The sequence below is a fragment of the Arvicola amphibius genome, chromosome 6 (genome assembly GCF_903992535.2).
Source record: "Arvicola amphibius chromosome 6, mArvAmp1.2, whole genome shotgun sequence".
NCBI classification, from domain to species: domain Eukaryota; kingdom Metazoa; phylum Chordata; class Mammalia; order Rodentia; family Cricetidae; genus Arvicola; species Arvicola amphibius.
This window is the reverse complement of record NC_052052.2, coordinates 133,273,230-133,299,421: the sequence shown is the minus strand read 5'-3', so window position 1 is coordinate 133,299,421 and position 26,192 is coordinate 133,273,230. Positions and strand designations below refer to the sequence as shown.

The 26,192-nt window shown below is 43.2% G+C and overlaps 2 protein-coding genes across 6 annotated transcripts in view; both read left to right on the top strand.

The window, feature by feature from the left end:
* LOC119816254 (enoyl-CoA delta isomerase 2) overlaps window positions 1-529 on the top strand; it is a 46,120-nt gene extending 45,591 nt beyond the window's left edge. For all 4 annotated transcript variants that reach the window (XM_038332744.1, XM_038332746.1, XM_038332743.1 and 1 more), the window contains one exon: window positions 213-529. In XM_038332744.1, coding sequence (XP_038188672.1) covers window positions 213-368 — 156 coding nt within the window. In that variant the 3' untranslated portion in view covers window positions 369-529. The remainder of the gene's footprint in view (window positions 1-212) is intronic.
* A 7,944-nt stretch (window positions 530-8,473) lies between these two features.
* Window positions 8,474-24,182, top strand: LOC119816253 (enoyl-CoA delta isomerase 2-like). Of its 2 annotated transcripts, none has more exons than XM_038332741.1 (10): window positions 8,474-8,901; window positions 9,581-9,743; window positions 11,942-12,040; window positions 13,210-13,392; window positions 15,531-15,600; window positions 18,000-18,099; window positions 19,374-19,494; window positions 21,391-21,480; window positions 23,209-23,352; window positions 23,862-24,182. In XM_038332741.1, exons 1-10 carry the CDS (start codon window positions 8,489-8,491, stop codon window positions 24,015-24,017), a joined length of 1,539 nt encoding a protein of 512 aa, XP_038188669.1. In that variant the 5' UTR covers window positions 8,474-8,488; the 3' UTR covers window positions 24,018-24,182. The 2 variants fall into 2 exon arrangements, with proteins under 2 accessions (XP_038188669.1, XP_038188670.1); XM_038332742.1 differs by having other exon boundaries at window positions 8,767-8,901; window positions 9,591-9,743.
* Window positions 24,183-26,192: the final 2,010 nt, after the last annotated feature.

The window sequence follows — 26,192 nt, the reverse complement described above, 5'->3', positions numbered from 1 at the left end:
CAGAAGATTTGTATCCATCTAGGGCTGTTTAGAAATTTATAATAACAGACCTCTTGCCCTAAACTAATAGAATCATCTCTGTGTACCTTAAAGGTAAACCGATTATATATGTCTTAGTAAAATCTAACAGTATCAGTTTATTACAGTGGATGGCAGGAATGGACTGATCCTGTTCCTGTTGGAATAATTTCTTACTGGTTTTGTTTCATCAGTCCATGAGAATTTCCAAACAGTTAATCAGAAAAAATGAGAAAGAAAAGCTCCATGCAGTTAATGCTGAAGAGTGCACTACCCTCAAAGAAAGGTGGCTGTCAGAGGAATGCATCAACGCTATCATGAGCTTCATGTCCAGAAAATCAAAGCTGTGAAGACCACCCTCACAGTTAGACTTCTCAGAGGAAGGGTGTGCCCTGAGTTCCAGTTTCTGGTATATGTAAAGCACCCTTCACTGTGCCTTTTCCTTGACTAACACAGCAATTGTAATGAGAAGGCCTCACAGTGCTGACAAATAAAAATTTTCATACATCAAGCCTTAAGAGTTCATGAAGGTTTTTGGCAATAGAAAGTCTTACATTGCTTGACATGAATGTATGAACCCTAGGACCATGTATTTGGAGACCTGTTCCAAAAAATATCTACAGCCTGACATGCTGAGTTCATGTCTCTGACACTATAGTAACAGTTTAGCATCCACACGCGGTGACTGACTAAATTGGGCCAAACACCATCAGTCTTTGGATCAGCAACTTGAGGGTATTCTTTGATTACATTTTCTTTTTCAACCCTCTGGCAAAGGAAAAGAAAAAAATCTTCAATGCCACTTGTCTTACTTAGGTCTTCTATTGCTGTGAAGAGACACCATAACCACAGCAACTCTTATAAAGGAAAACATTTAATTGGGGCTGGCTTATAGTTCAGTGGTTTAGTCCATTGTCATCATTGGCAGGAAGCATGGTGGCATGTAAGCGGACATGGTGCTAGAAAAGTAGCTGCAAGTTCTATATCCAAATCTGCAGGCAGCAGATGATTACAGAGCAATTTCCCTGATGAACATAGAGGTCCAAGTTCTTAGCTAAATACTTGCAAACACATTTGAGGAAAACATTATGAATATTACATCATGTAGAGTTCATCTTGGATATATAGGATGGTTTGACATACATAGATGGATAAATGCAATATAGCATATAATTAAACTTACGGAAAAAAAATCACATGATCTTCTGGACAGATGCAGGAAAAAACAGTTGATAAAGCTCAACATGCTTTCATGGCAAAAGTGCTGGAGAAGTGAAGAATGGATGGAACATACTACAAAGTAATAAACACCATGTACAATAACCTGTCCCCAATATTATCCTACATGGGGAAATGAAAATCACTTTCTAAAACAATGAAGAATGAGACAAGGATATCCACTACCACCTCTCTTATTCAATGTAGTGCTCCAACATAAAGGATGAAATTAGAAAAAAAAGAAGTCATATTATCCCTATTTTCAAAAGACATGGATAATTAAAAGATCCTTTATCCTCTATCAGAAACAGCTTAGACTTACAAACAATACAAGTACATTTGCAGGATACAAAATCAACATATAACAACTAGCAGTCTTCACACATAACAATAATGAACTCACTGAAAACTACATTAGGAAAAGTATTGAATCTGAAATAGTCGGGGGGGGGGGATTGAATAACGATTCTAGTTTGCTTTTCTGCTATTGTGCTGAGCACCATGGCCAAAGGCAACTTAGTGGTAGAAAGAATTGTTTCAGTTTACATTACCCAATCACGGTCCATCGTGAACCAAAATCAGAGCAGAATTCAAGCAGAAACTGAAGCTCACCTCTCAAAATGGCAAGCAGAAGGAAGAGAACACATTGGGAACTGTACTAATCTGTTGAAAACTCCACCACCAGAGATATACCTCCTCCAACAAGGCCACACCTCCTCATCCTTCCCAAACAGTTTCACCAAATAGGATCCAAGTATTCAAAATACAGGAGTATGTGGAGGTCATTCTGTTGTGGAATATCACCTTAACTATTTAAAGATTGTTGTATTTGTTGATGCTGCATTTGTTTAATGATGTAAGGGTGTGTGTTTAATTATGTGACGATGTATTGCATGTGTTTCACCTCGCCAACCTAGGGCATCTGATTGGTCTAATAAAGAGCTGAAAGCCCAATAACTAGGCAGAGAAAGACTAGGCAGGGCTGGTGGGTAGAGAGAATAAGTATGAGGAGAAATCTGTATAAAGAGAGGGAAGAACAAGAGAAGAGAGGAGAGAAGGAGGGATATACCCTGGGCCAGAAGCCAGGCAGCCACAGGTCAGCTTCACAGGAGAAGTGAAAGTAAGGTGTGCAGAAGGAACAACAGTAAAAAGGCCCAGAGCGAAAGGTAGATAAAGAGAAACAAGAAATTTAAGTTAGGAGAGCTATCCAGAACCAAGCCTCAGCTGGGTGGAGCATCGAATCTAATAATAAGAATCTGTGGGCTGGAAAGATGGCTCAGCGGTTAAGAGCATTGCCTGCTCTTCCAAAGGTCCTGAGTTCAATTCCCGGCAACCACATGGTGGCTCACAACCATTTGTAATAAGGTCTGGTGCCCTCTTCTGGCCTGCAGGCATACACACAGACAGAATATTGTATACATGATAAAAAAAAATATTAAATATTTTTAAAAAAGGAATCTACATCATGATTTGGGAGCTGATTGGTGGCCCAAAAGAAAAAGCCTGGTACAGCATTCTCAGCAAATCAGCACAAAACTATAGCTACTACTCTCGTTCTTTAAAATATATTTGAACAGAGTGAAAATTAAACTTTGTATAAATAAGAAAAATGGATGATTGGGGGAAAGTATATTTCTTCAAAAGTAATGAATAATACTTTCAAATTTTTCTAGAGAAGGATACCTGAGGGAAATTTCTTTGCGACAAAAATGTAGTTGAGGGTAATCGTTGAGCATAAGCTGTGCACATGGAATACATGTGCTGTGATGTGAGACCTGGATGCACACCCTAACCACAAAAAAAAAGGGGGGGGAGAGACAAAGAGAATACAAGTTGATTCTGGGAGAAAAAAAGAAAAAACTTAGTAATAGTGTTACTGGAATTTCAGATTCTGACTGCTGTCCTAAAAACCAGGAAGACAGACAGAATCAGAAGGAAACAGATTTTCTCCTGGTGGCCTGAGACAGGAGACCTAGTTAGGAAACAGGACTGAGGAAGGTAAGCCTCTTAAGCCTCCGGTTCTAATTCCATCTCACTGGCTGACACTCTGGAGCTTCTACATAATGAGCTCCACACCCTGGAAAAAGGAGCCGTGCTGGTCTTTCCGAGAGCATCTCAAACCAGACTGTTTAACAAGGCTGATGGCCTAGGCCCTAGTCCACACTCCTGTGATCTAGGTGTTAGTAAGGACCCCACTGATCAACTAGTGACCCTTCTCAAGCTTCAAGCATGCACAAAGCACTTTCAAACAGTCTCCTCTTAAAGGGCAGAATTCTGTAGAAAACACGGGGATCCCAGCAGCACGCACTGTCCCTGACAACTAAACTCAGGTACAGCTGATTAGCCTCACTGTCCCTGGGTCACACACAGCTACTGCTGAGGCACAGACATAATATCCCTCTCCTGATGTAGGCGCTTGACTCCATCCAGGTTCTCTTGTCTTTCTGCTTCATTTTCACCATCCTGCAAAGGAGTCTGAGGGACACTCTTCTGTCTCCTGAGTAGAGGACCCTGAGTCATGAAGGAGCTCCCTTGTCTATCAAGCAGATGAGCATCCTGCATCCTTGAGGATGGTCATCAGGTCACCCAGTTAGCTGCATCAGGTTCATTCCCGCTGCCAGTGACAGGCACTGAGGAAAACAGCAGAGCCCTTCCTGCCTCAGATCTCCATCTTCAAGGGTGTAATGGCACAAAGGGGTTTTAGGAGACAAATGAGGGTTACAATAAGACAATGGTCAAGAGCCCGTCACAAGGGGGGGGGGAGGCTTGGATCTTCTTCCCAATGACTCTGTTTTCTTTCTCATCAAAAGCAATTAGCCCTTGACCTCTGAGTACCAGTGTTAAAGACATGTTCAATATTTGTAGCAGAATCCATTTGAGATGAGAAAGGAAGGGGCCATTACCAAGGTCCCTCTTTCAACTAGAACACCCTGTGAAGGGGACAGGTTGTTAAAGATGAAGCAAAAGAAAAGCCTATTGCATACTCTGTAATCACAGAAAGGCTGAACTATCCTGATTTATAGCCCAACCTTGGCCTGTCGCAGGACCCTGATTTAACAGGAAGTGGGGAAGAGAAATAAGAGGAGGAAGGAGACAGAAGGAACAAGAGAAAGAGGGTTGGGTCGGGCATATCTGTAACTCTCACATGAGGAAGGGTGCGACACAAGGAGGCTTTAGGTCCAGTGCACGGTACAGAGTAGAACTAAGCCTTAAAACAAAAAATACAAAACAAAAAAGAGGAAGTGGGGGGCTGGGGCTCAGTGGGCACAATTCTAGCCTTGATTCCATGCTCAGGGGTGCACCTAATACCAGCATTTGAAAAATGGAAGCATCAGAAGTTCAAGATCATCCCCAGCTAAGTAGAGTTTGAAATAAGCCTGGAATACTTAAAACTTCATCTACAGGGCTAGAGAGATGGCTCAGAGGTTAAGAGCATTGCCTGCTCTTCCAAAGGTCCTGAGTTCAATTCCCAGCAACCACATGGTGGCTCACAACCATCTGTAATGGGGTCTGGTGCCCTCTTCTGGCCTACAGGCATACATGCAGACAGAATATTGTATACATAATAAACACTTTTAAAAAAAACTTCATCTACAAAGAATAACAAAAGATTAGGGGAAAGATGAGGGAAGACTGGAAAGACAGACAGAAGCATAAAGTGGCTGCTTCCGTCACAGTTACACAGGTTTAACCGATCTCAAGCAGGATCATGAAACTGAATGAAGCAGAAAACACGAGGGAGAACAAAGGGTACAGAGACTATTTAGAGACTAATCAAGTCATAATAGAACCTTCCCCCTGCAATTATATGTGAATATGATTTTCCCCAGTCCCACTTTCCCTGGTGCTTTCGTTATAGGAACCTGGCAAAAGTCCAATTCCTTTGCCTGCGCTTGACTCACAGAAAAAGAAATGCCTATGAGCACAAAGTCAGTTAACACCGACTAACAGCTTACCAAAAGGTGACAACTGACCCAAAGTTGTCATCAGATGTAGAAACACAAAGGCTAGTACAGAAGCTTTCAACCGTTCACTTGCCCTCAATAAACTGACCGGAACCTTCAGGAATAAGAGTCCCAGAGAGCAAGGTGTTGGATAGGAGACCAGGAGTGAGAAATGAAGAGGACAAAAGCAATACCTGGGACTAGGATGTCTTGTAGGAGCTGACAACTTATACAAGGAAGTTTATTAAGAAGTTCAGCATCTTATATACTATTAGCAGGGGATAATGACCAAGGTAATCATAGAGCCAAATCAGATAATGCTGGGGAAAGAACACAAGATACATGAGACATGCATCAGCTGTGTTACAGCTGATGATCACAACCCAGAGATAAGAGTCACAGCCCCAGCAATTGCAACCTTCACTCTTCAAGGCATTGGCTCCAGCCTCAGACTGGCCTTGCCAAGTTCACTACTTACGGAGGAGTTGTCCTTTCATCAGAGCCTCTGAGAAAGTCCTTGGTGGTCTACCTCCCTACAACAGATAACAACAGCCAGTCTTTCCTGTCAAGCAGGGTGCCCAGAGATAGGAAATGGCATTTAATATGGGGCAGGTGAGGGCTGAACAAACTGCTAGTCTGAAAGAAACTTAGTGACATCTGTCTTAGGAAATGGGCCAGTTCTGGAGAGAGTAGGATCACAGGAGGAGACTAGAGCCAACAGGGGGTCAGAGACTTCTCACGTCAAACAGTGTCTGGATGGAGAAACACGGCTGCAGACACCCAGAGAGGCTGGACACCCATTTGCAAATGGAAAGAACAAGCAGGGATGTCTACCTGCAATCCAAGGCGGAGACAGGAGGATCAATACAAGTTCAAGTAAGGCTTTTATAGTGAGATTCTGCCTCAAAACAAATGGTTTTAAATAAAAACAAAGAGCTATGCACCATAGTGCAAGCCTATAATCCTAGAATTCAAGAGGCAGAAGCAGGAGCAAGAGGATCACCAGATGTTTGACAAACAAAAAGCTAACATAATGGATAAATGAGTGTGTGAATGAATGAATGGAAAGGGCAAGCAGGAGAGATGAGTAGACATCATGGGCCAAATCTCAAAGGCCTTCCTTATGTGTTACACTAAGAGGTTTGGCTTACTTATTAGGCAAAGGAACCCAGACAAGATTCCAGTGACAGAGGAAGGATCAAGAGACTGTCATGAGTCATATCAGTGTCTTGGTCCATTTTATGTTTCTACAACCAAAAGCCACCAACTGGCTAAATTACAGACAACAGAATCCAGTTCAGCATTCTGGAAGGTGGGATGTCTAAGTGTCAAGGTTTGCCAACTAGCCAGGGCCTTCATGCTGTTTGTTAATGTCTCACCTTAGTCACTACTCAAAGGTCTTGCCCCCAAATGCCATCAACACAGGAACTGAGAGATGTTTCCCAAATGAGAACTCTAGGCCACAGTTGGAACCACAGCCATCAGATTTACAGTGTCGGGAGATCAGTCAGGGAGCAGGAGAAAAGCAGGCTGCAGAGGTGGGAAGAGAGCAAAGCCAGTCAGGGCTGATTAAGCAACAGCCATGCAGAAAGAGTGAGACATGAAGAAAGACTGAGTGGGGTGGGGCAGGGGGAGATAAAGCCAAGAAACAGCTGGGGAAGGATGACAAATCCATAGAGGTAGCCCGCAGTGCGACAGAAGGATTCAGGCTTCTTTCAGACTCCAGCCATTGCTGTTGTCTGCACATAATTAAAATCATTCCTTGTAAATGGAGTGGCGGGGCTGCGTCCCGCCATCCGGCTAGCTTTATACCCAAAATAATTACACGGAAACTGTATTCTTTTAAACACAGCCTGGCCCATTAGTTTCAGCCTCTTATTGGCTAACTTCTCACATCTTGCTTTAACCCATATTTAGTAATCTGTGTAGCACCACGAGGTGGTCGCTTACCAGGAGAGATCTTAACCTGCATCCATCTCAGAGAGGAGAAGCATGGAGACTGCATATGGCGACTGCCTGAAGCGTCTGCCTCACTGCCTTCTACCCAGCATTCTGTTCTGTCTACTCCGCCTACCTAATTTTCTGTTCTCTTAAAGGGCCAAGGCAGTTTCTTTATTAATTAACCAATGAAAGTCCTCCATCAATTCCTTACACTATATGTGCTAGAATTTTATATGTCAGGATAATAATATAATCTGATGAGATTTTAATGTTAAAAATAAAAAAATAAAAACAGTCAGTTTTGCGGACAGGTTCATCAACCATAGGCTCCATGCCACCATTTCAATAAACATCTGCCAAAATTCTGAATATATTCGGTGAAGAAGAACCCCCAAGATTCTGTGTTGCTTGAAATATTTCCTTGACTCTTGTGACCACTAGGCCTGGGACTCTTATCAAATCCCTTCTTAGGCAGCTCTGGTCCCTGCAATCAACCTCTAAGGTCAGATCTAATTGAATCAGATACCTTCCCTCAAGGTCTTCATAAGAACAAGGAAGCCCTGGTCCTCCTACAATAGAGTGGAGATTAGAGCTCTGGCTGAGGGCTTGAGGATTCTGCCATTCTCACTCTGGTCCAGAAACAATACCCTCAGGAGATGTGCTGGGCAACTCTGACTGCTCTGTGTACTAGATCAAAGGCATGCCAATTGGATCTTTTAAAAAATGTATTTAGCTTTTTAATTTAACTTTATTAGTTTATGTGTGGTTGATTTTGCACATCTGTGCACATGCAACACCATCTGTGTGTTTGGTACCTGCAGAGGTCAGAATTGGGATCTGTTCCCCTGGACCTGGAGTCATGAGTGGTCATGAGTCACCATGTAGGCTCAGGAAAGGCAAACCCAATTCCTCTGCAAGAGCAACAAATGTTCTCAAACAACTCAGCCAACTCTCTAGCCCCACCAGTTAGCTCTTTTATGGCTCTCTTGTGTTCCTAGCACAGAATCCAAACTCCTTAGCCTGGACACAGTAGTCCTCATGCTCAAATGGAGTGCTGCCCATCTCACAGTGCTTCCCTTTCATTGAGAACTGCCCCACTCCCACCCGTCTCCGGGCAGTCACTGTGTTCACAGGACATGGCCCCTGCTCCAAATATGGTTAGCTGCTAAGCAAGACTGACGCCTTCAGGTGCAAACACCTACGTTAATGCAACTTGTACTGTGTCTTTCCGAGTTCCTCTTAGACCCTATTGAGCAAGATAAGCATGTCCAGGGGACATTCTTGGTTCATTAAATCTTTTAAACATGTGCTTCATGACATTAAACTGAGTGTGCTCAGGAATGTGCTCCTAACTGTCATGCTGAAAAATGATCCGGTTTCTAAATGCTTTTGGATATATGATTAAAATTCCCAGAGCCCAGCAATCTGCCTTTTTATTCCTGCTTCCAGCTGTGTTTGCCAGTCTGGTGCTAGTCGCCTTAGTACCGAGTTGGACCCGGTCCAGAAATTCTGGGCTCCTCCCCGAAATCTGCCCATTCTCAGTTCTGAAGGAAAGGCCAGCCACACCCCACCCCCAAGGCTCACACCCTAGTCCTCCTCTTCCTCCTCCTATCCCGCTGGGCTCCTTTCAACTACCAAGCTCACCCTCTGGCTCCGCCTATGCCCAGAGCTCACATCTGGCTCCGCCCCCACCTGGTCTGGTCCGGCAAGATTCAGATTGTCTTGAGTACCTAGGTTTGGTGGCAGTGACCTGCAGAGTGGTGCTGTGCTGGTATCCTAGGTAAGCCTTCAGTCTCGGCTCCCTGGTCCAAAGTTGCCGGTGGGGTTTGTCGCGTGTCCGCGGACCCGCCCGCGGAAGTGCCCGCGCAAGCCGCCCACTCTGTCAATTGGTCTGCCTAGCAGGACAGCAGGATACTCCTTTGAGGGTTTCCCAGCGAGAGAGCTCTAAATAGGGACCTCGGAATGTCCTTCCTTGCTGAATCCCAAAGGGAAAGAATGGACGTTCTCTGCCCACCAGGGATTGTTGCAAGCTCTGATTTGGGTCAGCGCGCATGCCTGAAGGCCAAGCCCGGAACTTCCTAGGGCTCTAAGGCGCTGCACTGTGACCAAGACTGCTATTTTCCTGAGCGCTGCACATGCACAATCCGTTATCACTAGCGTGGTTTTCAGAGAAGTGGCTGGTTAGAGCGACCCAAATGAAACAACCCAAAGAATTTGCGCACCAGGAGCAAAGCCTGGAGCCTGGTGGTTGCAGTAAAGCGGTGGTGGCATGAGTGACTTTCTCAAAAGGCAACACCTACACGTCATTTGAAAAAGTTTGTACCAGTCTGCGGGAGGTCGCTGACTTAGAGAAAATACTGTAGATAAGCATGTCATTCTGATTAATAGGGCTCGGGGCCAATCGGTAATTCTGCTGCAGAAAGGAAGACCTAGGAACAAATAGAAACCACTGTTTGTAGTCTCCCACAGGTCTTTAGATTCCCAGTGGCTCAGGTGCACTTGGGCAGACCAAAGATGAGAGCCAGTCAGCAGGACTTTGAAAATGCAGTGAACCAAGTGAAACTCCTGAAGAAGGATCCAGGAAACCAAGTGAAGCTGCAACTCTACGCGCTGTATAAGCAGGTAATGGGCTGAGGTCGGATGTGATTTATACATATTTGGAGCAAATGATTCCTGAAGTTGATATGCTTCTAACAGGCAGCTTTGCATGGTTGGGCTGCATGGCTGTCCCCCTTTGTGGTGTGTGATGCAGGCTTTGTTTAGGTTTGCTTTTTAGGTTGGGTCTTGATATACTTTCAAAGCATAGAGATATAACATTCACATTCACGTTTACATGTTTGGGCCCCTGCTTGGAGTCCTTCCTGATCAGAGTAACTCACTGAAAAGGTGTTTTGGGGAATATTTGGGAAATTTGAATATTGACTGGGATTTATTAGTATTTAGTGGTGCCTTGTATATTGTTAATGGTGCCATGTTTATGTAATAAATGTTTGTGTTCCAGGGAAATTGATAGTAATTTAAGGGTGGATAATGTGGTGTTTGGGATATTTGAAACCAGTTAATATGAACAATAAAGAAAATAGCTGAAGCACATAAGGTAAAATTTAAAAACTGTTAATTGGATATTACAACTCATGTATTTGTGAATGTTTAAAAAATTTTATAATCATTGAGGAAGTAAAGGTTATAAAGGAAAGACTTCACTCCTATGTCTGCCAGCCTGGACTCCTGTGTTATCATTTATTATTTTCATCATTTCTACTAGGTGATTAGCATGAGTGTCTCTGTGGAAGTGTCCGGGTTGCTTTTCTTTGTTCACTTGGCATAAACGTGGGTCAACTGGAAAGGGTGACTCTCAATTGAGAAAGAGCCACAATAACATTGACTTGTAGGCACAGCTGTCAGACATTATCTTAATTAATGAATAATGTGGAATGCTTAAGAGAACACACTGAGCAAGCAAGTAAGCAGCATTGACCATAGCTTCTGTTTCAGTTCCTGTCTCCAGGTTCCTGTCTTCATTTACTGCTCAGACTTCTGTGACCAATGGAGTAAGACCTGAGTGTTGGGAGCTGAAATAGACACTATTCTCCCCAAGTTGTTTTTGGTCAGAGTATTTTTATCACAGCAATAGAAACCCTCACTCAGAAAAATGGAAGTGTACATTCAAGAATTTTACTTGTCCAAAAAGACTTTGCCCTCAGCAGCTAAGGGGTATTCTCTAACCCCATGAATGGTCATGCTTGTACAAGCATCTTTATTTGCCTAGACAGTCTAGCTCTGGATTTAAGGTACACGGTGGTCTCAGGGTAGGTAGGTTGACCTATGGGTTAGGGCTCTGGCAAAGAGTAGACATGGAAACTGCAGAGAACTTCTTCATTGGCAATATTCACCCCGTGTTTTCATATATCCATCAGTCTGGGGCATTTCCCCTTCATAACTCTTGGAGAAAAGACAATAGGAGTGTCACATTGACTTCACCTCTGAACTCTAGTCTATGAGTTTTTGCCCTCGGTTAGTTAAGTTTCTGTTCTTTCCCTGTGAGGAACTTTAACCATGAATACCACAGCTTGCAAGGGTACTGTGAGTCTTTTTAGTGGATGTGAGCTGAGGTGGTCTTAGAAACCGTGCAACCCTAAGCTTGCAGTCTGTCTGGAGTTAGGACCGACTGGTCAGCAGTTGGGATGGAGAAGTACAAGGACCAGGAACAAATAGAAGCCACTACCTGTTGTCTCCAGCAGTCCTTAGCTTCCCATTGGCAGAGGGAGGGAATTCTGTGCAGCCCTTTGTGGGCTCAGTTCTCTGTTACCTCCCAGATGACAGACTACAGTGGGTGACTTTGGATGAGCGAAGCCTCCACTGCCTGTCATCTCCAAGCCTCTTCTGTTCTCCATGAACTGACTCTAGGGAAAACTTTATACATTTTAAATCGCTTGAAAATCTCTTCTGAAAAGTAGCTGAGTGGGGTGTTAATTCATTTCAGTATACGCACCCTACCTGCCCTCACACAAAATCAGTTTTCTGGAGTGCCAATCAGCTAAGCTTCCTGGGGACCAGGAACTGAAGACCCCATCCCCACCTGCACCAGCTACAGCCCTTTGAGCAGTGAGAAGGAGTTTACCACTAAATTCCTGGTTCTGTCCCTCTAGAGAGGACTTTAGAAGACAGTGTGAACTTTCAAATGTTGCGACTTGAAAATTGGATCAGTGTTTTCACTTGTGACATCTGATCAGTGATACAAAATTGATGAATTCTTATCTTCTAGGCCACTTTCTCAAAAGCTTTCTATTCCAGATTAATCACCCCTGCCTTCCTTGTAGGCCACAGAAGGACCCTGTAATGTGCCTAAGCCAGGTGTGTTTGACCCAGTCAATAAAGCCAAGTGGGAAGCATGGAATGTCCTTGGCAGCCTCCCAAAGGTAAGGTTTGTGTCCTGTTATTAACCAGAGCTCACTAGATGTTTCCCTGCCCCCAGCAAATCTCTGTGAGTGAGTCTTTGAAATTCCTTTAGTTTGCCCTCTCACTCTGTTGGGTCCACCATGGGGGTGGCGGCAATTCACACAATGATGGGGACAGACCACCTAAATCTACTAATCTAGAAGCAAACTTTATTCCAGGAAAAAAAGTTAAAATTAAAAAAATAAAAATCCATGGGGCACAAAAAGTTTATCAGCTAGCTGAGACCACAGCCAGAGTTTGGGCTTGTAAGGCTGTGGCAAAAGACAGTTTTTTAATCCCCCCTTTCCATAACAAAAACTGAAGAGTACCTCGGGTGTTGTAACTGCCCCACCCACCAGTTGCCCCCCACTTTTCTCCCTCTTCCTGCCTCTCCTTACCTGAGACACAACAGTATTGTATTAGGCACGAACAAAGAAATTTTTGCAATCTTGAAGTGAAATATGTAAACACATATTGTCCTTCTTTGTAATTTCCATCTAAAGAGATTTTTAGTTAAACTAGTGTTCATATTTAGTCCTTGATAGTGTTTACCAAAGCTTGGTACCTCCCTGATACTGCCAGTTTCTCATGGCAGGGAAAATACACAACCAAAAAGTCAAAAGTCATGTACATCCCATCACTTAAACATTAACTCAGCTCACATCAATTGCTGCTCATGAGTGGCCAGGGGATTATCTAAAAGCTGACCCTCAGTTTACAGAGCGAGGGCTGCTTCAGCCTAGCATGTAGAACTACAGATTAGAAAAGGAAGCAACCATTGTTAATAGTTAATCCTTAAGCTGCTGAGAAAGCTGCTGACAGCCTGCTCTTATTCTCCTAAGCTGACAATTTGTATTTTTTTTTTACTTATATATACTTATTTCTGGTATCTACATTTCTATATTCTTATTCTTGGACTCTTCAACTACTGTAGTCTAGATTGGCCTTGAACTGAAAAATCTGCCTGCCTCAGCCTCCCAGTGTCTGGAATTGCATGTATGGGTCTCCTCTCACACAACCTTGGAAGTTGCAATGCACCTCTATTGAATCAAATACTCTGCTCTCTATCACATAGTGGTGTTTATTAGCGTTGTGTGTTTCTCAAGTTGCCTATTTTAAAGGCTAAAGGTCTTGGTCATCTACTCTTCAGGAAACTGCCAGGCAGAACTATGTGGATCTGGTGTCCAGTTTGAGTCCCTCATCTGAAGCCTCTAGCCAGGGCAAAAGTGATGTGAAAGTCCAGAAGTCTAAGGACATTGTGGTGACCTCTGAAGATGGCATCACGAAGATCATGTTCAATCGGCCCTCCAAAAAGAATGCCATAACTTTCCAGGTAATTCTCTTGCCAGGGCACTGAGACATTTTTCTTTCCTCTATTTCTTTCTTTCATATAACTATAGAATTTCAGCACTATTCCTATTTTTGTAGAAGATTAGAGAATTTGGCTTAACTCAGCAGAGTCGGGCATTATTTAAAACTGGGGAGTTTCGCCGGGCGGTGGTGGCGCATGCCTTTAATCCCAGCACTCGGGAGGCAGAGGCAGGCAGATCTCTGTGAGTTCGAGACCAGCCTGGTCTACACGAGCTAATTCCAGGATAGGCTTCAAAGCTACAGAGAAACCTTGTCTCGAAAAACCAAAAAAAAAAAAAAAAAAAACTGGGGAGTTTCTGGTAGGTTCTACATATCTAGAAGGCAATGAAGCTTTGCTATGAATGAAAGCACAAATCAGTTAAATCAGTCTAAATGAAAGAGCATAGATAGAGATGCACAGAGACCCCTAAGTGTATCGTAAATTCTGAGTCTTTTCCATACCTGTGGAGCATTCTTGTGTGCACCTGAAGGGAATTGCAGACAGAGACTCCATCCTCAGCAGGGCAGCAATAGCCCTGTTGAATGAGCGGCTTCACAGGTGTATTTGAATTTCCCCCAGAACACTGATAATAAGTCAATCACTGGAGCCTCTCTCCCTGATGGCAGGGGTTTATCAGGTGCTTGGAGGTCAAGGCTGTCATCTGCAGTGTGGGACAGCAGGCTCATTTGAAGTCTCAAGGATCTTATAAAGCAGCTACTGAACCTTCAATTTTTTTTTGTTTGTTTTTCGAGACAGGGTTTCCCTGTAGTTTCTAGAGCCTGTCCTGGAACTAGCTCTTGTAGACCAGGCTGGCCTCGAACTCAGAGATCCGCCTGCCTCTGCCTCCCTAGTGCTGGGATTAAAGGTGTGAGCCATCACCGCCTGGCTGAACCTTCAAATTTTAAGACACTTAATTCTGAGAACTCAATATTTGCTTGTTCTGAGCTACCTCTGCATTAGCAGGGTAGCACAGCTTCACATTGTAACAAGATTCAGGACTTTCAGAAGAGAAGACCCTGACACACTTATTTAATAAACTAGTTCAGCAGGGTGAGAAGTAACTTGGTAAGTTCTTACAGCTGATAAGAAGCAGGAGAATGTAAATTAATCCATCTCTTTCCTGGCCCCAGCTCTACCTAGTCACCTTGGCTGCTGTAATTTTCAGGAATTATTTTCTGTCCTCTGCCTTAAGAAAAACAGTCTCATCATTATTCAGTATTAAGTTCATGCTTCTGTTTTTCCAGTGTCATTAGAAATACCCACCCTCCTCATAACTCTTTCCCACATTGAATCTTTAATAAGATCTTTACCAATTTTTGGTAGAGTTTTAACGAAATCTATACCAATTTAGAAACACGTTAAAACTACGGAAAGATTTTAAGAGATGTTCAGGGCCAGTGCCTTTGTATCCCAGCACAGAGAGTCTCAGAAATCCAACCTCTACCTTAGTAGTGGCTTCCCAGACTGCCCAGACACTTTCCCTTTCTCAAAGTGACAGCTGAGATGCTGTTTCAGGGACAGTTTTCTCAGCCACCTTTCCCCTCACCTGCTGTAGCAACCCCAACAGTTCTAGAAAGGTGTGTGCTACCCCATGCCCCTCACTCCCCCATCCCTGTTGGAGCATCCCTGTCCATATGCAAAAATCGAGAAATATGTCTCTCTTGATCACCTTTGGACAAAGTGGTTATTTGGTGCATCTGCCACAGCGCCTGTACATCATGTGCACCCAGCCGTTGTCAGAGGAGCAGAAATCCTGTCCGGCAGCCTCTTTTTTCATCATCAAAATACAATTATTGGGACCTGAGAGATGGCTCAGTGCTTAAGAGCACTCATGTCCCCTAAGTTTCCCAGCCACCCACAGGGTGGTTTACCATCATCTGTCCCTTTAGTCACAGCAGATCTGACACCCGCTTCAGACCTCCAAAAGCACCAGGTCTGAGGCAGTGCACAAACATAAACAAGGCAACACACTCACGCATATAACAGAAATAAGTAAGCCTTTAAAAAAATTACTTTGGCACTGGGTTGAAAGAAAGCTTGCAGACAGATACGGTGGCTCAGTCCACTGGACGATGGATCTCATGTTTATTCTTCCCTTCCCTGTCTTTCTGTTCACATAGATGTATCAGGAGATTCTGCTTGCACTTAAAAACGCCAGCACAGACAACTCAGCCATAACCGTGTTCACAGGTAAGGCCATTTTCATGGACTCATTCACTTTCTATTTTAGGGAATTTCTTACAAGGTAGAACTGATGCTGACTGAAGATATCTCTCAGCGCTCCAGTGGATTGATGTATAAATGGACCATGTTATCGTGCTCGTGCTATAACAACTCTTTGATAATTACTCCTGATAAGTCGTCAGTCCCAACCTAACATAGTAACGCTCATGCTGTCTGACTCACAAGAGCCACAGCAGAAAACAACGCATCCGTCCACAAACAGGTTGACAACTGTTTGTAGAATTATGCTCGACAATAAAAAAGGCAAATTCTTGATACTTGCAGAAATGTGGATGATCCTTATAGAATGGCTTAGTGAAATTCATGAAAACCAAGAGTGCATATTTCTCAGTTTAATTTATGTAAGTCCTCTAGTAATGGAGAGAAGCTTCACAGTGTTTTCTGGTGGAGTCTGGATATGACTGCCTCCAGCTGCTGGGATGGCAGGGTAGAATGTGCATCTAGAGCATTCTGAGGCGTCAGTACAGTAGTGCCTCTTAACTGAATGCTCCTTTTGGGGGTTTCCTCCGAAAATTACAGTTATGTGTTGTCACCCTAGGTCTAGGAATAAGTAGGAGTTTCTAGAAAATTCACAGTATGTTTTAAATAACTGTTTAGTAATATATAGTTATTATTAAAGTTTTTTTTAATGTAAATATCTTGCCTAATCTATATGTTGAACTTCCTCACAGGTATGCACATACAGTCGCCCTCAGCACATTCTGGGAATTAGTTCCACTTCTCTCATCAAAATAGGACTGTTCACACTCATGTTCCCTGTGTAGAATCATGTGGTATCTACATAAAAGGACCACATATCCCAAGGATCTTGAAGCCACTCTGGATGTCATATTGCCTAATAAGAAAGATGCTATGTCAGTATTCATTACATTCTATAGGAAAGAACATTCAAAAGGGAAAAAGTCCACGAATATTCAGTATACATAATTTTTTTCGGTCCTCACATATTTTCTGCTGGTTGAATCCATAGATGTAAAACCTGAGGCTATGGAGGAACAACTCTAAAGGAAATACACAATACATATTGAAAAGCCTGATACCATCTCCATGTTTCAGGGATTTGTGGACCACCTTGGAATGTATCCTATGCACAAAAATAAGAACTATCATGTCTTCTTTTGGCCTGCGAAAACTCCAATACTTACAGTTATCAAAACTATTTAAGGGTGCTAGGGAAGTAGCCTGAAATGGAGTGCTCGCCTATCATGTAGGAATCCCTGTGTTTGATCCCCAGCATGGTATTGTAACACAGGCCTTCAATACTTGCAATCAGTAAGTAGGGGCAGGAAATCAGCAGCTCAGGGTCATCAGCTGTAGTGAGAGCTGCGGGCTGCGTTCCCGCCGGGCTCCCAGCCGCCTGGCTAGCGTATGCCCCAAAATAACAACACACTAATTGTGTTCTTTTAACTACTGTCTGGCCCATTAGTTTCAGCCTCTTATTAGGTAATTCTCACATCTTGCTTTAACCCATATTTAGTAATGTGAGCAGCACCACAAGGTGGTGGCTTACCAGGAAAGATTCAGCATGTCTAACCTGGCGGCTGGCTCCATGGCGTTTGTCTCACTGAAGAGAGGCATGGTGATTAACTAACTTCCCTTCTTCCCAGCATTCTGTTCTGTGTACTCCACCCACCTAAGGGCTGGCCTATCAAATAGGCCAAGGCAGTTTCTTTATTAACCAATGAAATCAACTCAAACAGAAGACCCTCCCACATCACTCAGCTACATGGGGAGTTTGAAGCCAACCTTGGCTACTTCAGATCCTGTCTCAAAACAAAAGTCATTAAGAAGAAACCATTTCATTGTAAACAAACAGTACTTAAATAATCACACAACTTCAGTGACTCTTAATGTAGAGATAATGGTTCTTATTGTAATCTAGACAGTCCCACACAGTCTGTCCACTCATCTTGAATATAGCTGCCCCCACCCTGCACCCTGTTCTTTCTCTGCTTCAGCACTGGGGGCTCTTCTTTCGGGCTGTTGTGTAGACCCTGGAGACCACAGACACAGAATCTCATGTGCACTGTTCCGTCTCTGCTAGCCTTGCCTGTTGTTCAGCTCTCAGTCCAACTGCCCCTTCCTGTGTGAGCTCCACCCTAAACATCACAAGAGACTAAGCCTGCTCCACAGTCATACCACGTGGTCATCTGTCATGTTCTAGTCACACCATCTGCATTTACTTAGGTTCTTTAACACCCATGCCTTGCTAGTCCCTAGTGTGTAAATGAGGTTCACTCGTGTTTTACTAGTGACTGGCCAAGCCCTGCACACAGCAGATGCACATAGCTCTAGAATTATTGGTATGTGAAGGAATTGTGGCTCTGTTGATTGACTGTTCGCAGGAGCTGGTGACTATTACTGCAGTGGGAATGACCTAAATAACTTCACCAGTGCCCCTGGAGGAATGGAGGAGGCAGTTGAAAGGGATGCTGTGCGATTGAGGTGAGTGACCTTTGTTTTATCCCAGAGAGTAATTCTTTTTTTCCCCAACTTCATGTGTCTTCATGGTGAGCATGAGTGTAGGTACAGTGCATGCATGTGCATGTGGAGTCTGTGGTTGATGTCAAATATTTTCTTCATTGCTTTTGGTTATTTCCTGTTTTTGTAGCTGTGATAAAATACTAGGACCAAAAACACTTGGAGAAGAAATTCCTTTTATATTTCCACCTGATGGTCCATCATCAAATGAAACAAGTGCAGGAACCTGAAGGCAGGAACCAATCCAAAGACCATGGAGGAGTACTGCTCATTGGCTTGCTCCCTCCTGCCTTGCTCAGCCCGCTTTTTTATAACTTCCATGTCTGTCGGCCCAGGGGTGGAATCACCCGCAATGGTCTGGGCCCCCTATATCAATCACTAATTGAGAAAATGCACCACAGACTTGCCTATAGCCCAATACCATAGAAGCACTTTCTCCACTCAGAGGCTCTTTTCCCAAATGGCTCTAGCTTGTGTGAAGTTGACATACAACTAGCCAGCATACTTTTTCATTTTGTTCACTGAAACTAGATCTCTCAAACCCAGAGCTCACTCACATGCTTGCTCTCGGCTCTCATGCTGAGGCCAATTGCAGGTATGTCTCCATGTGCACCCAGAATTTATGGAGGTTCTGAGAATTCAAATTTTACTCCAATCTTCACACTTAGGTGGCAAGTGCTTTAACCCATGAGTCATCTCCACAAGCCCTCCACATCAGTAAAATGACCACTTATCTGTGCTGATGCACTTAATCATGATTCCCCAAAGATTACTCCTCTTCATCCTGTAGTTTCATGAAGTTGACTGGAAAGTGTAAGGTGAGGAAGAGGCAGAGGGAGTCTGAGTTCCCACGCAGCAGGGTGAATAGACAGTGCCTGCGGATGCTGGCTGTGCACTGGAAGTAGTCTTGAAAGCTATTGACGGAGGTTTGAGGCTTCACCTCCCTATCTCAGTTCTGTGATGTCTCTCAATCCTCCTGTGCCACAATATGCAGTTATGCACGTAGTCACCCACTGTGATGCATCAGGTCACAGCTGGCCCACAGTCCTGACTTCAGTGCCCAAGATGTGCCTTAGCCTCTAGGAGTCATGACCTGATATTCCAGGTTTACAGGAACCCTGGGCCAATCAGCAGAGGTGGCCCTACAGAGTGATATCATATCAGATTTATACATTCTTTTCTATAGTTAGTGGAACCACTTTGGGATGTTTAATGATTTTCCATTTCTATTTCTTTAGGGAATTTGTAGACGTTTTTATAGACTTTCCCAAGCCTCTGGTTGCAGTAGTAAATGGCCCAGCTGTAGGAATCTCTGTGACCCTTCTGGGACTGTTTGATGCTGTCTATGCATCAGACAAGGTAAGTCTACTTCCACAAGCACATGTCAATCCGTGAGTAGTTTTATTCTTTATTGTAACTATCACTCAAGTATATTTCAAGGGGTTAATGGTTGTGCTGGTTAGTTTTTTGTCAACTTGACACAAAATAGAGTTACTTGTAAAGAGGGAAACTCACCTGGGAAATTTTTCTCTAACAGATTGGCCATGGTCATGTTTGTGGTGCTTGGTTCATGATTGATGTGGGAGGGCCTTGCCCACTGTGGGCAGTGCCACCACTGTGCAGGTAATCTTAGGTTGTAGGAAAAAAAAGCAGGCTGAGCAAGCTGTGAGGAGTCAGCAAATAAGCACTGTTTCTCCATGGCTTCTACCTCTGATTCTTGAGTTCTTGCCTTGACTTCCCTCAATCATGAACTGTAACCTATAATCCAAATAAACCCTTTTCTCCCCAATTTGCCTTTAGTCAGTGTTTTATCACCGCAATAGAAAACAAAACAAGACAGCAGTAGAATGTAGTCATTTAGATAGTTCTTAAAGACTCAGTCTAACTTGACAATTTGTATTCTTACGTCATTGTTAATTACTTTTTCTAAATACCAGGTGTCATGGTAAATAGCTTGCTTGTATCTTTATCATTTACCTAAGGAATGTGCTATGACCAATGAAATGTAATTCTTGTAACTTTGTTCTTTTTGCCTTAAACCTCCTGTTTAAAAAAAAAAAACAAAACAGGGATTTAAGCTAGGTAAACTGGGAAGCAAGGGAGAATTCACAGAGAATCAAAACAAAGGAAAATAGAAGAAGCCGTAGAGGTAGAATTAGAGCCAACAGAACAAAGCATGGCCCTCAGATCGTGTGTATGAGTGTTTACCCCTCAAATAGAAAGGAGAAGCTCAGCTTTGCTTCCTTATGGATTTCTTCCTTGCACCTGGAGGCGGCCTGGAAGAGCTCGACTCTGAGGACACCGCTAACGTGTGAACTGAGAACACATGAGGCAGCGCTGTGTTCATAGTGATGTGTGGGGCTTAAGGACTTCTCCTGGGGAAGCTGAATAAGGGCATGGACAAAGTGGGGCTCTCCTGTCTCAGAATGGGGTGTTGATGCATGGCTACTCTAGTCACATCTACTTCTTTTTTAGTAAAACGAATCTGAAAAGAAATTTTTTCAACTTTGTTGAGGTATTATTGAAAAGTGGGAATTTTAAATATTATATCAAGTAAGTCCATGGCTGTGACTGGCCCTACTGATAAAGGCCACAATGCTGGAAACATTAGTAAAAGTGTTAACTGGCATGTAGGTCATTAAATGATGCCACGTACACATGGTAAGAGCAGTCATGATGAGAAAGAGGCCACCAATGTGCAGTGCATGAGTGACTCCCAAACCTTATGCCAAGGGACAGGAGCAAGGAGCAAAGGTCTATTGTAATAGGATTCCATGCATGTAACCTTCTAAAAAAAAACGGGCGGGGGAATAGCAGGGACAGAGAACAGATAGTGATGCTTGGGGATGGTAGAAAGAAGGGCTTGCCCACAGGGGGCAATAAGGGGGCTTTTGGTGTGCTAAGTATTTTCTCAGCTGAAATTGATGGTGGCACATAATTTACATATTTGTAAAACCCCATTGATAACACACTAGAAGTGAATAGTGTATTCATAGTATAACACATAAGTTTAATTTAAATGTCCTCACCAATTAGGAATACTGAGCTAGACACAGTCGTACATTCCTGTAATCTCTGCACTCAAGAGGCTGAGGCATGAGATGGTCAAGTTCTAGGCCAGACTGTTTCTTAAACACAAAAATACAAATTGTGAATTTAAGATTAAATAGTAATTACATAACTTTGTCAGAGTTGAATTATAAACTAGCCTCTATATATCTTAATGCTTTTCTGTTCTTCCTGAATCCCAACTAGGCAACATTTCATACTCCATTTATCTCCCTTGGCCTGTTCCCAGAAGCATGCTCCTCTTACACATTTCCGAAGATAATGGGCTCAGCAAAGGTAACTTAGAAAAAACTTAAAATGCAGTGTGTTGTCTTTGTTGCCAAGGCAATCCTGTGCTCTTCTTTCCCTTGGGCAAAGCTTACAGGATGACTATTTGCTCTGCAATATGGAAAACCCAGGCTAAGGGAAGAACCAATGTAAGGGAGGGGTCAGGGTATTTGCTCTGCAGTTCATGATGCAGGAACCATGTCTGACAGCTGGAGCTCTGGTGGCAGCAGAAGACCTTGTCCTCCACAGCTGTGTGACATTCCTTGAAGACCCGGGACTAGGAAGCCTTTACAGATGTGATCACCTCAGAGTCACCTAACTGTGGGAATGAATAACATCCTTTGAGATGATATGGTGACATCTTCTCTTTGGAGCCATTTGAATTCTAGAAGTCTTCAGGTTTTAGCAGCTCCATAGTCATAATCACTGTGACTCCCAGTCAGAGCTGCCTTTTACCAGTTATTATGCTGTGTGTTGAGACGCCCAAGGTAGCCCACTGACTGCTCAGGTCTAGCTAGTTTTGTGTTTGTGCAAATCTACTTGTCCTCCATGGAGTAACTCCAAGGACATGAAAATAGGACTGGAGAGGAAGGACAGAGGGAAGGGCTTAGCAGACATTGGTCGCCATCTCTGTATGGTAAGGGAGCCTATTCGGTGACTATTAACTTCTTGCTGTGGATGCCCCCACATGCATACGTAGATAGTACACGTGCATACAATCTTTAGCCTCACCATACTGTCGTCACCGAGCTGGGATTATTAATCAGCAAACTTTGAAAAGTTGAGCAGAAGCAGCTCTTCAAAGTTAGACCTTTGGAATTTGTTCATGTTTTTTGAAGAGAAAATGCAACTACAGAAAGAACAATTGCTCATTGGCTTCGGTTTTTATAGACATGCAATGTAAGCCACACCCATGTCCCTTCATTCCCACTGCAGTAATCTGAGTACCTGTGCAGGGAAAGAAGACATCCAGAGTCAACCATTAGAGCAACCAGGAAGGGAATGGATTCTGAATACCTCAAAGGTTGACCCCATGGATGCTGTTGTTCTATCCTGTTCCCTTTTATTATCATTTACAGAGCTTAATAACTACTAGGTGTTGCAAGGAGGGCTGCTTGTTTGCTCCCGCAGCTCAGACTCTCGAAATAATCACACAGAAACTATATTATCTAAATCACTGCTTGGCCCATTAGCTCTACCTTCTTATTGGCTAACTCTTACATCTTTAGTAACCTATCTCCGTTAATCTATGCATCACCACAAGATTGTGGCCTACCAGCAAAGTTTCACTGTGTCTGTCTCTGGTGGCTATTCCATGGCTTCTCCTTCTGACTATGCCCTTCTTTCTCACAGTATTCAGTTTAGTTCCCCCCACCTCTATTCCCTGTGCAAGCCCAAGACAGTTTCGTTAGTCAATAACCAATAAAAGCTACACATACACAGAAGGACCTCCTACACCAACTATGGGTTTAAGTCCTGGGCTTCCCATTCTTACATCTCCAATGCAGATCCTCACAGAAGCACCTGCTGTTCTAAATTCTAGGGAGTCAGAAACAGTTATAGTCTCAGTTGTTTGAAAACCTTTGTCCAGTGTGGTCATTGGCTTCCCTGTTCCTGTGAACGACAGGCAACCTTAAGAGCCTTGAGTACATCTGCATCTCCCACTGGCTGGCCATTCTGAAGTCAGCTGAAGCCTTTCTTTATTAAGCTGTAGTTGCATCTTGCTTTGCATTGCAGGCAGCTGAGATGCTTCTCTTTGGGAAGAAGATCACAGCAAGAGAAGCCTGTGCTCAAGGCCTCGTCACTGAAGTTTTTCCTGACAGCACTTTTGAGAAAGAAATCTGGACCAGGCTGAAAGCATATGCAAAGCTCCCACCAAACGTTAGTATTTGACCTTTACTTGTGGGGATGTGGAAATCATTTCCCAAAGGGAAAGTGTGCCTTAGGAGGACACATCCTAAGAAGACGAGGCATGTCTTCAGTTGGCTTGAAGCACCTCTGGATTTTGTTAAAAGTTACTATGATGTTGGGAATAGTAATTTTTTTAAAGAGAATTTATCAGATATACATTTCATTTCCATGATATAAGGTCAAATGATAATCCTTCATGGGGATTACTCCATGAGGATGCCAGTAGGCACTCAGCTTTTTTTGCTTTGGAATTCAGGTGGGAGTTGAGGAGGCTGAGTAAATTTAGGGGACCCCACTCTATAGCACATCAGTTTATATAGGTACTAGCTCATAGCTGATTGAACTTACATCCTTGCTGTTGAGTGTGTGATTCTGGAACCAGAAGAAAAAAAAGAAGGATCAGTTCATTACAGTGGCAGGCAGGAATGAATTGATCCTGTTCCTGTTGGAATAACATATTGCTGGTTTTGTTTCATCAGACCATGAGAATTTCCAAACAGTTAATCAGAAAAAACGAGAAAGAAAAGCTCCATGCAGTTAATGCTGAAGAATGCACTACCATCAAAGCAAGGTTGCTGTCAGAGGAATACATCAATGCTATCAAGAGCTTCATATCCAGAAAATCAAAGCTGTGAAGCCCATCACAGCACTTAGACTTCTCAAAGGAAGGATGTGCCTTCTGTGCTTTCCAATTTTTGGTATTTGAATAACATCCTTCACTGTGCCTTTTTCTTGACGAACAACACAGCAATTATGAGAATGCCTCACAGTGCTGACAAATAAAAACTTTCACACATCAAGCCTTAAGAGTTCATGAAGGTTTTTGCCAATAGCAAGTCTTACATCTCTTGACATGAATGTATGAACCCTAAGACAGTGTACTTGGGGACCTGTTGATCGAGGGTTCTGTCTCACTTGATCCTGCAACTGTTAAGCCTCAAAGAAATGACACAGAGGTCTACATCAATTATAAACTGATTGGCCTATTATCTCGGACTCTTATTATTAACTAATTCTTACAAATTATATTAACCCATAATTCTTGTCTGTGATAGCCACGTGGCTTGGTGCCTTTTTCGGCAAGGCAGTCACATCTTGTTTCCTATGTGTCTGGAACACAGCTGCAGACTCAAACTTCCCTCTTCCTAGAATTCTCATTACCCCACCTCTACTTCCTACCTGGTTGCTGACGCCCTGCCTATACTTCCTGCCTGACTACTGACCAATCAGCATTTTATTAAAAATAATACAATTGACAGGATAAAAAAAAACATTGTCCCACATCAGGGACCTCTTCTGAAAAAATGTCTACATCCTTACATGCTGAGATCATGTCTCTGACACCATGGTAACAGGTTATCATCCAAATGTGGTGACTGGGTAAATGGGGCCAAACACCATCAGTCTTTGGATTACCAACTTGAGGTATTCTTTGAGTTGCATTTTCTTTTTCAACCATCTGGCAAAAGAGAAAAATAATTTTCAATGCCACTTGTCTTAGGTTAGGGTTTCAATTGCTGTGAAGAGACACCATGACCACAGCAACTCTTATCAAAGAAAGCATTTAATTGAGGCTGGCTTATACTTCGGTGGTTTAACCCATTATCATGGCAAAAAGCATGCTGGCATGCAAGCAGACATGGTGCTAGAAAAGTAGCTAAGAGTTCTATATCCAAATCTGCAGGCAGCAGGAAGAGATAGAAAGACATGAAACCTCAGAACCCTCCCACAGTGATATACTTCCTCCAGTAAGGAACACACCTACTCCAACAAGGCCACACCTAATATACGCTTATGGGAGCCTTTCTTCTTCAAACTACCACACCACCCCTTCCACAGGACATACCTATATAATTTACTAAAGATGAAAGACAAGAAAATGGGTCATTTCTTCAGAAAAGCAAAGTTCCTCACTGGCTTTACACTCTTCATTCTTTAGTGCAGTGTTTTCTGAGGCCCCTAGAGCTGCCTAAGCTTCTAACTTGACATTTTGATTGGTGCCATCCACATTACATGATAAGGCCTTTGATGAGCTAGTTGGAGCTCACAAAGCTGGGATTGAATGTTTCTGGGTATTTGATCACACCATGAACTCCAAGATTGCATTATTTAAATAAAATCAACTGTTGGTCCAGAGGCAGAGCAAGCAACCAGTTGACTGGAAGGAACCAAAGAGAATAAGGAGAAATTGAGGGGTGGGGGGGCACGGGAAGTAGAAGGGAGGGCATCCAGTTGGAAGAGTTTGTTTCAGATGGTGTTGAAGAAAGCCCTCTATTTGAAATCATGGCAGAGGACAAAAGTTAGCCAGCTTCTTTCTCTGCCTCTCTGAGCTAGCAAGTTTTCACCCCAGCATCTGACTCTTGAGACTTCATTGGTAAATTAAAAATTGAGAGACTTAGTCAAAAATATCATTTTCCTCTCTATGTGGAGGTGGCTTGGGCAGCAGTGTGGGACAGGAAGGCTCCCCTGTGGCAGCAGCATCAACAGCGAGGTGGCAGTGGCTGGTGAGGCCTAGTCAGCAGTTGAGGTAGTGCTAGGTTTAGGTGCAGCTGGTATCTCACAGATAAAAAACAACAATAGCATATTTTGCTTACTAAAATATTGCCAGTTTTTTTTATCTTTCAACAATTAGGTTCTAGGTAGCTATAATGTCAAAACCTGCAAGTATTTTATCTTAATTTTATCACAATATTCTTAGTCTGAAGCATTCAGTTTTATGAAAATGTGAACAGATAACCGTTAATGTTTATCGACAAGTTGCTAGTGCCTGATACTTATCATATTTTACCCCTTGAAAATGATGTCAGGGA